This window comes from Mytilus edulis, chromosome 5 (assembly GCF_963676685.1).
Source record: "Mytilus edulis chromosome 5, xbMytEdul2.2, whole genome shotgun sequence".
NCBI lineage: Eukaryota > Metazoa > Mollusca > Bivalvia > Mytilida > Mytilidae > Mytilus > Mytilus edulis.
The window spans coordinates 91,195,194-91,209,513 of NC_092348.1; the positions used below are offsets into that span (position 1 = coordinate 91,195,194).

The window sequence follows — 14,320 nt, forward strand, 5'->3', positions numbered from 1 at the left end:
GCTTGAAAATACTTATTAGTTTTCGTATAAGAGGTTAACACAAATGTTATGCTTCGCAAAAGGATTGCGTCACAATGTTTACATTCTTAACAGCAATTACAACCAGTCTAAGAAAAGAGCGTAGTAGGCCTGTTACAATTAAAAGTGTATGCCCCAATTCATCGAACCAATTTGCATTTTAAATATGTTAACCAATGCAAGTTCTGTTATATCAGTCGTTCTTTTAAACCTATTAAAACGTTTAAACCCGCTGCACTTGGTTTGCACCTGTCATACGTAAGGAATCTGATGCCCAGTGGTTGTCGTTTGTTTATGTGATTCATAAGTGTTTCTCGTTTCTCCTTTTATATATATATATATATAAATAGATAGATTAGACCGTTGGTTTTCCCGTTTGAATTGTTTTAGACCAGTAATTTTTGGAGCCCTTTATAGCTTACTATTCAGCGAGAGTCTAACCTGCGTGTTGAAGACGATACTGTGACCCTTAATGGTTTACTTTTTTCAAATTATGACTTTGATGAAAAGTTGTCTCATTGGCACTCATACCACATCTTTTAATTTCTATCATGAATTGCTAAACTTTACTAACATTGTTCCATGTACGTTAAGGTGCGAGCTGTTCGACTCGTGATACAGTAATACAAAAGCACATTAGTTTCCCATCTGAACCCTCCCCCTAAACTGGAACAGAAGAGAAAAAGTTCAACATAAGAACGAACTATCAAAATCAGTTGAAAAAGGCTTTACTCGTCAGATGGATACAAATAGAAATACATATAACAAAAACACATAGTGAACGTGGCTGGGTATTTGTATATATCAACAACAAAAAAGACAATAACTACAGATCTGAGAGTGCTCACAGTTACAAACAACTAGTTCGAAACCACTTACAGCTAATTAAAAATATCATGCACCATGAGTAAGTTGTATATTACTTTCATACGCATGTCGTCCAGACATTACTAGCATTCGAAATCGATGTGAATTATATTGATTAACAAGACCTCCTCAAGCCACAAATACATGTACATGTATGCAGTGTAACAAATGTGTATTCCTAAAACGCTCCTCAACGTATCTATTGATGACAACATTGAAATAAACCTTAATGATTTTCGACATACAGTACAACATATCAAGCCTCTAAACAGTGACAATGGAAGTAATACTAAACTCAAAACATACAGATGAACTTAAGTTAAAAAACATACAAGACTAACAAAGGCAAAATGCTCCTAACTTTGGACAGGCGCAAAAATGGGACGGGGTTAAACATATTTTGGGAGATCGGAACCCTCCCTTATACCTCTAGCCAATGTAAAATAAGGAACAGACAGCAATTCACACAATAAAACTCAGTTTAAAAGAAATCCGAGTCCGATGCTAGAATAGGTAACACAAGAATCATAATGACAATGGTACATAAATTAGCAAAGGACTACTACCTGTTACTTACATGTCACCTCCAGACCTCAATTAAACTAATTGAAAGATTATGTCTGCATCCTATGAAAATCAAGCTTACATAAAATCTTCTTTATAGCGTTGATTGATTCTTGCAACAGAGCAACGTAAAGGTTTTTGTATATATGTCCTTTGTTTACAAGCATGCAATCATATGGGCTAATCGGTTCTTTTCGACTAAATGTTATAATTTGTTTTGATTTTGTACTGTCCCTGGATGGTTAAGAAGGTCTGGGCATCAGGAAAAAATGTGTAACACTGTCGTATTCATGATGTACAAGTCTGAAGTCAGGATCCTTTATTTAATTGGTTGTCGTTTGTTCTTCTGTAATATATTTGTTTTTCGTTAACTGTTTCGTCTTGATAAAATAATTGAACCAATTGCGACAGCAATTCTCTAAATGATCTCATTTGACAATTATTTAACTTCATATATGATAGCAAGTTCAACCCTCGGTCATTGAAATAATTGTTTCATACAACTGTGAACACAATTGTTGTAAATAATTGATGATCATAAGGTTATCATAGAATTTAGAGGTTTATCTAGCTTTAAAACCAGGTTTAATGCACCATTTTCAAAATAAAGAAATGCATGTATAAAGTCAGGAATGTGACAGTTGTTTTCAAATCGTTTTATGTGTGTGCGCTTAATTTTGATTTTGACATTTGATAAGGGACTTTTGAATTTTCCATAGAATTCGATATTTTTGTCATTTTACTTTTCATCATAGAATCGAGAAATGTTTTAGAAAAAAATGTGAAGCAGAATTACTTATCCTTCCGACCACCTGAGATCAACCCCAATTGTTGTTGGTGTTCATGTTGGTCGGTCTGTTTTTAATGATTTAGAAATAGGATAATATTCTTTGTCAGATGGTCTTTTTCTTTTTTAGCCATGATGTTATAAGCTTTTATGTTCATTTTGGTATTCTTTGCCTTCCTTTTTTCAAATCGTTTATCATTCAATTCTTATAGCAACTGATTTTCGAAATAAAATAGTATGTGTTGCACATTTGAATCAGAAACAGCAACTTTAGACACAAGATTTCGGCATAAATTTTATAGTTAGTTGAAGGCACAATCAATCAATGTGAAATCATGTATCATACGTCAAAGCGCTGAAGTTACCATATGAAATTGACAATTTCTAAGTATAATTTAGTAACATAATTAGCAAACTAAAGCCATCATTGTGCATGTATACCAGTAATAATGTATAGCTATACATGGATATCTTATTAATATTAATTATCCATTTTCCAACATATATATTGTGAACTATTTTTTTAAGATGTTTATCGTGTTTATAGTGGTATATGGTATGTACATGTGCTATCTACTACAAATCACTTTTAGTTAACGTCTTTGTCAGTTTTATTTGTATGTTTGTTGTTTGAAATATTAAGTTAGTTGTGTTGTATAATTGTGTTGCATGTTTACAAAGATAATACTTTTAAATCCATCCCAATTACTGTCACCTATTGTCTGATTGGATTGCTCTCCTACTTTTGTCAATATATCAGAACTGTTAACAACTGCCATATAAGTGAGATGTTAAGCTAGCTATAACACCAGATTCAATCCACTATTTTCTTCATAAAAAGGCATCGGAACTAAACACATTTATACAAAAACCAGTTGTTGGCATGACACGGGTTATGTTCTTCTCATATATGTTATGATGGTATGATACTAAACCCCTAACGGGAAGGATTGTGCCTGATGTTCATATGATGAAATCATAATCTTTCAGTCAGTTTAATTGAAGTCTGGAGCTGGCATGTCAGTTAACTGCTAGTAGTCTGTTGTTATTTATGTATTATTGTCATTTTGTTTATTTTCTTTGGTTACCTCTTCTGAGATCAGACTCGGACTTCTCTTGAACTGGATTTTAATGTGCGTATTGTTATGCGTTTACTTTTCTACATTGGCTAGATGTATAGGGGGAGGGTTGAGATCTCACAAACATGTTTAACCCCGCCGCATTTTTTCGCCTGTCCCAAGTCAGGAGCCTCTGGCCTTTGTTAGTCTTGTATTATTTTAATTTTAGTTTCTTGTGTACAATTTGGAAATTAGTATGGCGTTCATTATCACTGAACTAGTATATATGTGTTAAGGGGCCAGTTGAAGAACGCCTCCGGGTGCGGGAATTTCTCGCTACATTGAAGACCTGTTGGTGACCTTCTGCTGTTGTGTTTTTTCTATGGTCGGGTTGTTGTCTCTTTGGCACATTCCCCATTTCCATTCTCAATTTAATGGTATATCATAGTTGTTTTGTCACTCGTCCCTTAGATTTATGAACGCAAATGACGGATTCATATGATTCATCTTTTTGCCAATAATAAACAGTACATGTATGAATTCATTACATACATTGTACCTATAAATATTAAGAATTACAGTGAAGGCAGGATTGACAAAAGTTTAAAAAAACAAGACCAAGGTGAAACTATAAACTGGGTCTAACTTATTGTAAATAAAATCTGTATTTTTTTCTGTCATTACCAGGATGCAATTGTGATAACTTTGCTCCGATGGCAACCAAACAAATGTTTCAAAAAAACAAAGAAATTTAAATGTCTTTTGTATACTCTGCCAATTTAAGAGGAAGAAGAGAAACATATACCGATTGTTTTTTTTTTATTTTTTAAATGTGATATTTATGCATTTTTTGTAGAGTTATACAAATAACAGACATGTGAAGCTACTACGAATGTACTAGTGACACTATTTTGACAATGTTTGCATTCGTTACTTAACCGTTCATCCGTCTTTTTTGTTTATACAGAAAATAATTTAAAAAAATAAATATATTTTTTTTTATTAATTTTGGATTTGAAAAATGAGTTCAGAGCACGTTTATCATCAAAGTATTGAACATCGCTCATGAATATTGTAAATTAAAATCAGAACAGAAAAAATTAACAGACAAAAATTTATAAAGATCCATTTGTTCTCTTCTCACTATCTGATAAGTAGCCATTAACATCTATACACGAACTACATCTCTCTTCGTTAGAAATCTTCTCATTCAGTTCATAGAGTTCATTATGTTCCAATTGTAGCATGTGACCGGTAGTTGACGTCACAAGAGAATAGTTCTGACGAGGACGTCCCACAGTTGGTTCATGAGTACCAAGATTCTGGCTACATCGTCGACATCTTTGCTTTACAAGTTGTCCTATAAAAATAAGTAGAGTTTTATAATGTTAACAGATAAGTGTTTATTTTTAACTTATATGTAAAAGGCATCCGACGAATTTTTCATTGAGAATCATTGAATAATTGAATAAGAGTTATAATAACAATAAAACGTTTGTTTGTTCTTGTGCACGTAATTTAGGTTTGTATTTGTTGTTGAGAAACACATTGTAATAGTCTAATGTGTCAAGTCTCTGTTAAAGTAAATTGAAAAGTCAAATTCCATTGACAAAAGAAAATGAGACAAAAAAGTATATAATGGTACAACATAAAACGTTCAGCGTCTGCTATCGTCTGCCAAGTTACATCACTGATATGGGACAAGGATTTAATTCACATCATTTCTAATTGAGTTTGAAATTTCCATATATTATTTATTGGGTCAGAATAATCATTTAAGGATGCAGGTATTGTCTATAACTAGAGGCCAGAAATAATTCCTGATGCATTTAGGTTTTCAGTAATCTTATATTCTATAGTAATATTTTAAGTCCTAGAATACTTATTTCTACAAAAAAACATTTAACTTTACTGGAAATTATATTTGATCTGTAGCTCCTTGCGAAATAGCTTCATATCAAAATAGCTAATCTTTTGCGGGTGGCATTACAGAAAAGTGCAAAAACTGACTTTTTTTTTATTATTGACAGCTTTATTTTTTTGTGAGTAGAATCAATGAAAATTAGAATTACATATGAGAAAAAAATGATTATAATAGCCAAATGACTTACTGTGACACAATATAGCTGTAAACGCTTCCCTAAACTTCATCGACATAGCATTATAAAGTATAGGGTTAATAGCACTGTTAGTATAAACCATTATTCTACATACAAGCCAGAACCAGACATTTAAAATCTTATTATCAGTGAAGGAATTGTATACTACTACTGTTCTGTAAGGCATCCACATGATACAAAATACGGCTACAATAACAATCAGCATCTTTACAACCTGTAAATGAAAAAACGTAATTAACTTAAGTGTATAATGCATCCATAATATACTACACTGAGACAACACTCCATTACAGTCGCAATTGTATAAAAGGTTCAGAACTATAGATGAAAGAACGGCTTTTAATACGGGGCATTGGTTAAGACTGAACAGCAAGTTATAAAGGGCCATTGACAGACTGGTGAAAACCAATTGAAACTGAAAAACGAACAGTCTAACCAATAAAATAGATTCACGAGAAACACTTATGACCACATACACAAATGAGTTTTAAAGTTTTAATACACGACTTTTCAGACACCTGGTCATCCTTAACATTCTTGAGAAATTAACCACTGTACCTACAACTAACTATAATCAATCAATCAACACCCTTGAAAACATAGTTCACGGGGTTCTGACGTAATTGTTAACCATTATTTTTAAAACAACTTCGTTGCCGTAATGTTCACTGATTGGTTACCATTAAAGCGATATTTATCGACTACGATAGGCTATCACAAGCCCAGTAGTCAGCACTTTTTGTGCTGACATGAATTATCATTGATATTGTTATATTTATAAATTAACTGTTTACAAAATTTTGAAATTTTTGAAATAATAAGGCTTTTCTACCTCAAGCATAGATTACCTTATCTGTATTTGGCAACACTTTTAGGAGTTTTGGATCTCAATGCACTTCAACTTTGTACTTTATTTGACTCTTTAAACTTTTTTGGATTCGAGCGCGTCTGGCGTATATATAAAATTTAGTCCTGGTATCTATGATGAGTTTAGTTTTATTTATTTTTAAAACATTGTATAGGAATAAACAGGAAAAATTTTATAAGTAACACAACTGTGAAGATTATAAAATAAAAAAAATGTTGTAGAGATTTGGAAAATCAAAGTTAAGCAATTAAGGTGGTACGGGTGTCTTCCTCCATCTTGGATTGTAAAAAACAGAGAATCAAAGGTCCAGATTTTCCATCAAGTTATCAAAATTTGATGCAGGAATGCAGATATTTAATGTACATTTTCATTTAAAAGTACCAATTTATAAGAATATAACTTCTAAATATTGATATTTTTGCAAATGTTAATTATTTTTGGTTGTTTTTATTTCTTTTTTTTAAATTGGCATTTTAAGGGGAGGTAACTCTAAAAAAGTACATTTTCTGAAGGATTCAGTATGAAATTTTCCTATTTTGTATTTTAGCCGGAAAAAAACGTACGGTGACCCTATCTTTTCTTTTGATATTCTCAAAGCAGTGTCTGAAAGCTATCTTTTCCTGAAGTATTTAACAATTCTATCATTTTGTTTAGTTTCTAATCACAAAATGGTGTTTTTCCTGTATAATCCATACAAAATGTGTCATTTTGTCCCGTCCTGTAGCTTGAGAAAATGCGCGGTGACCTATCATTTTTATCATATTTTTCAAAATGTATCAATAGATACAACGTTTTGGCAAAGTATGAACAAATTCTATCATTTTTATTTTAGACTCCCACACCACCTTAAGGTACTTTTTGTTCTTCTCAAACTACATTTTGAAAGATTACTGATAATATGTTTTGAAAAGAAAAAAGAAACAGATTTCGGGAACAACAATATTTTATAAACTGTTAATAAATTAACTTATCATAGATACCAGGATTAAAATTGTATATTAACGCCAGACGCGCGTTTTGTCTACAAAAGACTCATCAGTGACGCTCGAATAAAAAAATGTTAAAAGGCCAAATACAGTACGAATTTGAAGAGCATTGAGGACCAAAAATTCCTAAACGTTTTGCCAAATACATCTAAGGTAATCTATTCCTGAGGTAGAAAAGCCTTAGTATTTAAAAAAATGCAAACGTTTGTTAACAGTTAATTTATAATTATGAACATTTTAATGATATCTCAAGTCAACAAATAAGTGCTGACTACTGGGCGTGTGATACTCTCGGGGAAATAAATATCCACCAGTAGTGGCATCGACCCAGCGGTTGTAAATAAACTCATCATAGATACTAGGATTAAAATTTTATATTTACGCCAGACGCTCGTTTCATCTACAAAAGACTCATCAGTGACGCTCGAATCATCTATTTTCTATATATAATGTCATCTTGAGGAAAACTAGAGAACAATGAAGATGGCGTGATCTTCTGAGGATGACCATGACATCTTATGAGAGTATTGACTTGGGTATATTTATTTTCATGTTGTGAAAGAATGTATAATAATCAAGATTAGTATCCGATGCCCTTAGGAATTGGTTTCAATGTAAAACAAAGGCTCTAACCTTGAACAAATTTATACGTTCATATAATTGAACTTCACAACTAGATACACTTAGACAAAAATAAATATGTTTAATGTGGTATTATGTCTAAAACATGCCTTAGAATGAGGAAGGATTAACTATTCTTAGACACAAACTGGTAGTCATGATTTTCCTCGATATCTAGCAATTACTTTCTTGATATATGGTTTAAGAGTAATTTGAGAATAAACACGGGAATTATAGTGTAACTACGAAAGCATGTTAACATTCGATGTATTTATAGAACTTTAAAATGAAAAAATGTCTTTAAAGTACAGCATTTTAAACACAAATAGTAGTTAAATATCCATAGGCACCCTCTGAAATATTTTTGATAGCAAAATGTTGCCGGTTTCTTTCCGTTTATAAATTCAAATATAAGCATACTGAAATTGGACTCTATCTTGCAAGTTTTAAATTACATGCCCAGGAGATTATCAATATTTAACGTTTTTTTGTCATTTCCTGGTTTAATATGTTTTTTGTGTATCGTCTTGTTTACAATTTGATAATTTGTCTAAGATACTGCAGTCTTTTTCTTTGCACACCTAAATTTCTGTTTATGCAAAATGTTTAAAGTGCCTATATCTGATCATAAAATCAAGCGTATTTATGCGATCGAACCGCTGTATTTGAGAAATGATTTCAATAATTGTCGTGTCGTTTTAGATATTCTATCATGCTGAAGATAAAGTAATTGCACAATATGTCTAGTCCTAAGAGTTTCGATTTTAAGAAATGACAAATTGGTGTCTGTTTTGATGTTAATCTAAGACTTTCAGATATAAAATCTTCGTTCTTGATTCTCAAACATGTCTAAAATGATTACGTTTTAGCTTGTATTTTAATTAAGAGACTCTGAGACACTATGTGAATAGTGCAAACGCAAATATGCAGCAAATTGTATTTAGAAATAATTAACAAATGGCTTTCTATTTGGATAAATGCCATTTTATTTTACATGTGATTTCAACGAATGTTCGTGACAGACTATTCAACAGTGGTACAATGTCATTAGTTAATTGCAGTTGAATTACATAACCACAGACTTATTACACAGAAATCAGCGGTAGCAATAATTCAAACATGATTCATATCATCTGGTTCAGCACTTTAAGCTTGTTGTCTGTAACTTTGGGCATCAATGTGTATTTATGATGCGATTATACTTGTATTGCTTTTTTTCACATTTCATACCTGTTGCATTTAAGTAATTGTTTTTCATATCTGTTCTGATTTTTCTGATTTTCATTGTACGTCCTCTTTTTTTAACTTTAGTGATTCACTAGATCATTATCAAACGAGGAGAGTTTGTATTTTCAAAAATAGTTTAACATGTTCACGGGTATATCCCGAATTAAGATCATGGTAGTGACTTTATATAATAGTTATTATTTTGTCATTAAGTACATTTGAATTAACTATAATTGTTTAATGCCGTTTGTTGACCCATGATTGTCTTTTTTTTATCGTTTTTTTGTAGTTGAATTTCTCTCACATTCACGTACCTCTTTTTTCCCGATTGATCTGTTCTGATGGAAAAACTTAAGTCGAAAACTTTGCATTCGTTTTGTATTGAAATGTTGCTGTAACAATTTACTTTGATATCCATTCGTTTGATGTGTTCCAGCTTTCGATTTTGCCATTTGGTGACGGACATTCCGTTTTAATTTTTTTTCGGGAGTTTAGTATGTTTGTTATCTTACTTTTTTTACATGCATCTTTAACGTTGTGCTGCTTTGACCTATGTACCACGGCGAAAAAATATAAGTATTACCATATCAATGATTATTATTAAAATTGCGATATAAGGTGCGCTTCATAAAAATACTAAATACATTTTCTGGTTACAGCTGCATTTATAGTTTGAATAAAACTGACGATTTCGTCTGGTTTATTTTGGCATTTAAATTCAGTCTGATAAAATTGAGAATGGAAATTGGAAATGTGTCAAAGAGACAACAACCCGACCAAATAAAAAACAACAGCAGAGGGTCACCAACAGGTCTTCAATGTAGCGAGAAATTCCCGCATCCAGAGACGTCCTTCAGCTGGCCCCTAAACAAATATATACTAGTCCAGTGATAATGAACGCCATACTAATGAACACATATGTTATGGTTATTACAAAATATGCAACGACAATATATATTGCCTTACACTAACCACTCGGTAACATTGGAAAATGGCAATTGTAATCTATAATTTGTATCTGTGTGTGTTGCATTGTCGTTTGGTTGTTGTTGCACTTGACTGTTTCGTTGTTTTCCTCTTATATTTATGTTTCCCTCAGTTTTAGTTTGTAACCTGATTTGTTTTTTTCTCAATCGATTTATGACTTTTGAACAGAGGTATACTACTGTTCCCGTTTTTAACATTAGAATCGTGACATGATATTTGAACTCATATAGAAAAGAATTGGCAATAAACTTTGTTGGCCTTTAGTTTGTTAACTTATTTCTCCCAAGTAATAAAACATTGAAATTTTAATACATTGCAAATGTCAAATAAGACCCAATATGCATAATATAAGATTCTGATATACGGCTTAAACAGCTTTCATTTTTTTGCCTGATATTGTTAAGGTGAAGTGTAATAAGCCGTTTGTAAATTCGAAAATAGTTTCCTTGAGGTTTAGAAAAGCTGACCTCAAATTTGAACTTAATGTGAAAAAGTAGTGTACTCGTAGGATGGTCGATTTAATTTAGTACGGTCATATAATAATGACAGTAAAGTCGATTGAATACAGCCAAATATGATAATGTTGTGGAGTACGCAACACTTATATACTATAAAAGCATATACATAATATACATTAAATTAAAACAGAGTTTTCAGAAAAAAATGTTTCGATCATTGCTCAATTATTCAAATTTGATTTTTGAATAAGATAGACATTTATTTTCAATTTGATACATGATTCGAAAAGACATCAAGCGTGAGTCTCATAAATGGTATGATGTTATAACATGTAACCTAATAATTATACTTTATATATTTATTTATAACTTGTTTTCTTAGTTTATATTACCTCGATTACTAGTTCAGTTTATGTTTGCAATTTTAACACCAAGAATCCTACAGTTTTGAATCTTACTCATTCTATATCGATATGGCCACTTTATCATTTATTGAATACAAAGCTATTAAGTGTACAATTTTTGTTTTGGTATGATACATATGACATTGTCATGCTTAGTTTAAGACTTCAGCTTTTTTCCAATGGTGTTGCTGCCGACATACAAAAGTCCAAATAACTATTATTCAATACTTCAGCATTCAATAAAACGTTTGTAGAATTTTTTTGTATATGAATGATTTATTACACACAAATAAAGTGTTCAATTTTTTTCACTCCCTATTTACATTGTAATAACGTTAACAGTACCGATTTGTTTTGCTGTACCAGATGCGCTTTATGACAATAACTGTCTCGTCAAATTGATGCCACATGTTAAAATATTTGAAAAAAACAAATACTGAAGAGGAAGTTGAAGGGCTGATAAAACAAACACAAAAAACAAAATTCGGACAAGGACTTATAGCTCTGAATCAGGAAGATATATCAAATTCTGTTATTTACACACTAAAAACAATAATAAAACAATTACCTAACAAGAATACATTAAGTATTTTCAAGAAATTACATCAAAATAGCATTACATTTTTTATAATGAAATTTAAATGTCTTTAGGCAAAATTGATTGAATAAACTACTTCATTTTAGTATGTTAAAAAAGGTGTACGAAAAAAAAACTATTTACTTTTATATCACAATTCCACATGATTTATGTTACTATACAAAGAGATTCTAAGGATGTTGTTTTAACGTTTAAACAGAAAAGACACTTCAATCAATAGTTATTGAAATTTATAGTCAATCTTGTATGGCCTGTCAAAAAGAAAAGAAACAGTTATAAGGCTTTGTTGATGTTGTCTATCAAAATGTTATATGCGGTAATGATTTTCTATATATAGTCCATAGTCTGAGTATTTTGTTTTGTAAAAGAAGTTGGTCGCGGCGTAAACGACAATTGGTATCATCGAAGATAAACTTCGTATCGACTCTTTAATTGAGCTCACATTTCGCACAATTGAGTTAGCTAAGATATTAATCAATCAGGTGATTCGAAATGTGTTACATATATTAATCATCGTCATAAACAGCAGCATCAGCACCACCACCAGCAACAACAACATATACAGCAGAAACAACAAACCATTACCATCAGCAGCATTAGCGACAAGGAAAACGGCAATAACAGCAGAATTATCCACTAGATATGTTTCACATTTGTTCACATGATTACTTGATCTCCATCCGTCTCTGTTTTCGTTCATACAGACATAGAAATTATATAAGCCTGTTGTGTTATATTTTATGATAGTTTTGTGTCGATGTTGATGTTTTCCCTCATTTTAGAAGTCACATGGTACGAGTGACTGGTAAACAATAAATGTTTATCCTTTTGAACCGATGCATGTATATATCATACACTTTTTGTTTTCTCTTGGTCTGTTATGATGTGAAAATATATCAGCTAATTAATTGTCCTGTTTTGAAGCCGAAGTTCACCGATTGTCACATAAAAAGGTATAAACAGTAAACAATCAACAAAGAAGCATTGATATTGAGCACGTGTAAAACATGAACAATACGATAATAGTTTATTTCAATGACAGATACATGCGTTTTGCGATCAGCGGATTTTTACGACTAAGGTCACATTATTATTATTATTAGTAGTAGTAGTAGTAGTAGTAGTAGTAGTAGTAGTAGTAGTAGTAGTAGTAGTAGTAGTAGTAGTATTATAACAGGTATTTTCTGAATTGTTTAGTAATTACATGAATTCTTCATTTCACCTACTAACTGTTAAATATAGAACAACATCACATGTATGCTAGTGTTGGATCCAGAAATTTTCATAAGAGGGAGAGCGCTGACTGACCGAAAAGGGAGTCTCCAGTCATGCTTCAGTGAAACCCTATATAACAAACCAAATATTCCCCACGAATGAGGGACCATCCCCCAAGGCCTATTCTAGATCCGCCAATGTCTACAATATACAAATCAAAATCCCATGAATGGAGAATACAAAACCACATGTATTTAACACACACCCAGTTATTCACATTCATATAATAACATGTAAAGTTGTTCACGTGTATATAACATACAAAAGAAACGAAAGATACCGAAATATTTATAAAGTGTTTCGATTTTAAAAATAAATAGGACAATTACCAGCATTGCGACAAGATACATGTCAATTTCGTTGTTGTCAATAACGGATTGAATCCGGTATGCGATTAACATCATTAATTTGGTCGCTGACTTAAACGAACTTGTCTATAGTGTTTGTTGTTCGTGCTCTTAACTTAACGAATGTAATCAATTATGTTCAGTCTACTTTTTGCGGTGAAGCCTTATTGCTCTTTGAATTCTCATCAATGATTTATAGCGATTTAATCTTTCATTCATTCAATCTTCCATCTTCAAATAAGTCAAAATAATTGAGGTTTGGCTTCCTTTAAAGTTGCATTTAATCTTGAACCTAGCTGTTTAGACGTATACTTAGTCATTTCTTAAGAGTATACTTACTCTTTCTATGAAAAGATACGTATAATTATTTTTTAAAAACGAAGAATTTCTTTTCCGTTTTGATTCATTTTTCCAACTTATCATAGGTAAAAAAAAATTAAAATCACAAAAGTGCACGTAACTATGATCTTAAGTCATTTTAGAATCTTTAAATATATTTTGATGAATACACATATAGATGTGATAATACACAGTGGTATACCATTTAGCTCTTAAACCAGGTTTAATCCATCATTTCTTCTTAAGAATTGCATGTCCCAAATCAGGAATATGACAGTTTTTTTCTATACGTTAACTTAGATAAACTTTTGAATTTGCCATTTGACTAAGGACTATTTCCGTTTGAATTTTCCTTCGAATTCGGCATTTTAGGTATTTAACTTTATACTAAACTGTGATATTTTTGTTTATGATTTGGGTTGATGGTTGACAAAAATGACAAAATTTAAGTATATTTATCAATTAATAAAGTATGCACCATTTGAGTTCAATTCAAATGACTGTTCATGTTTGCATTTATCAAAATATTTAAGATGAACGAGGCGATGGAAGTGGCAGTCTACGGTTAATATCAACAAGTCTGTCAATCAATTATTATTATAATTTTGTATGACTTAATATGTAACTTTAGAGTATCTTTTCTATACAAAAAAGTAAAATCACGATAATACTGAACTTGGAGGAAAATCTAATCGGAAAGTCCATAATCACATGGCAAAATCAAATAACTAAACACATAAAAAACGAATGGACAATACTGTCATATTCCTGACTTCGTACAGGCATTTTCAAATGT

At 31.4% G+C, this 14,320-nt stretch overlaps 1 protein-coding gene across 1 annotated transcript in view; it reads right to left on the reverse strand.

Moving 5' to 3' along the window:
* Positions 1 to 4,117: 4,117 nt before the first annotated feature.
* The window catches only part of LOC139524804 (thyrotropin-releasing hormone receptor-like), a 95,462-nt gene continuing 85,259 nt past the window's right edge, over positions 4,118 to 14,320 (reverse strand). Inside the window, exons 2-3 of the mRNA XM_071319888.1 lie at positions 5,406 to 5,628; positions 4,118 to 4,654 (exon numbers count right to left, since the gene is read on the reverse strand). Coding sequence (XP_071175989.1) covers positions 4,410 to 4,654; positions 5,406 to 5,628 — 468 coding nt within the window. The 3' untranslated portion in view covers positions 4,118 to 4,409. The remainder of the gene's footprint in view (positions 4,655 to 5,405; positions 5,629 to 14,320) is intronic.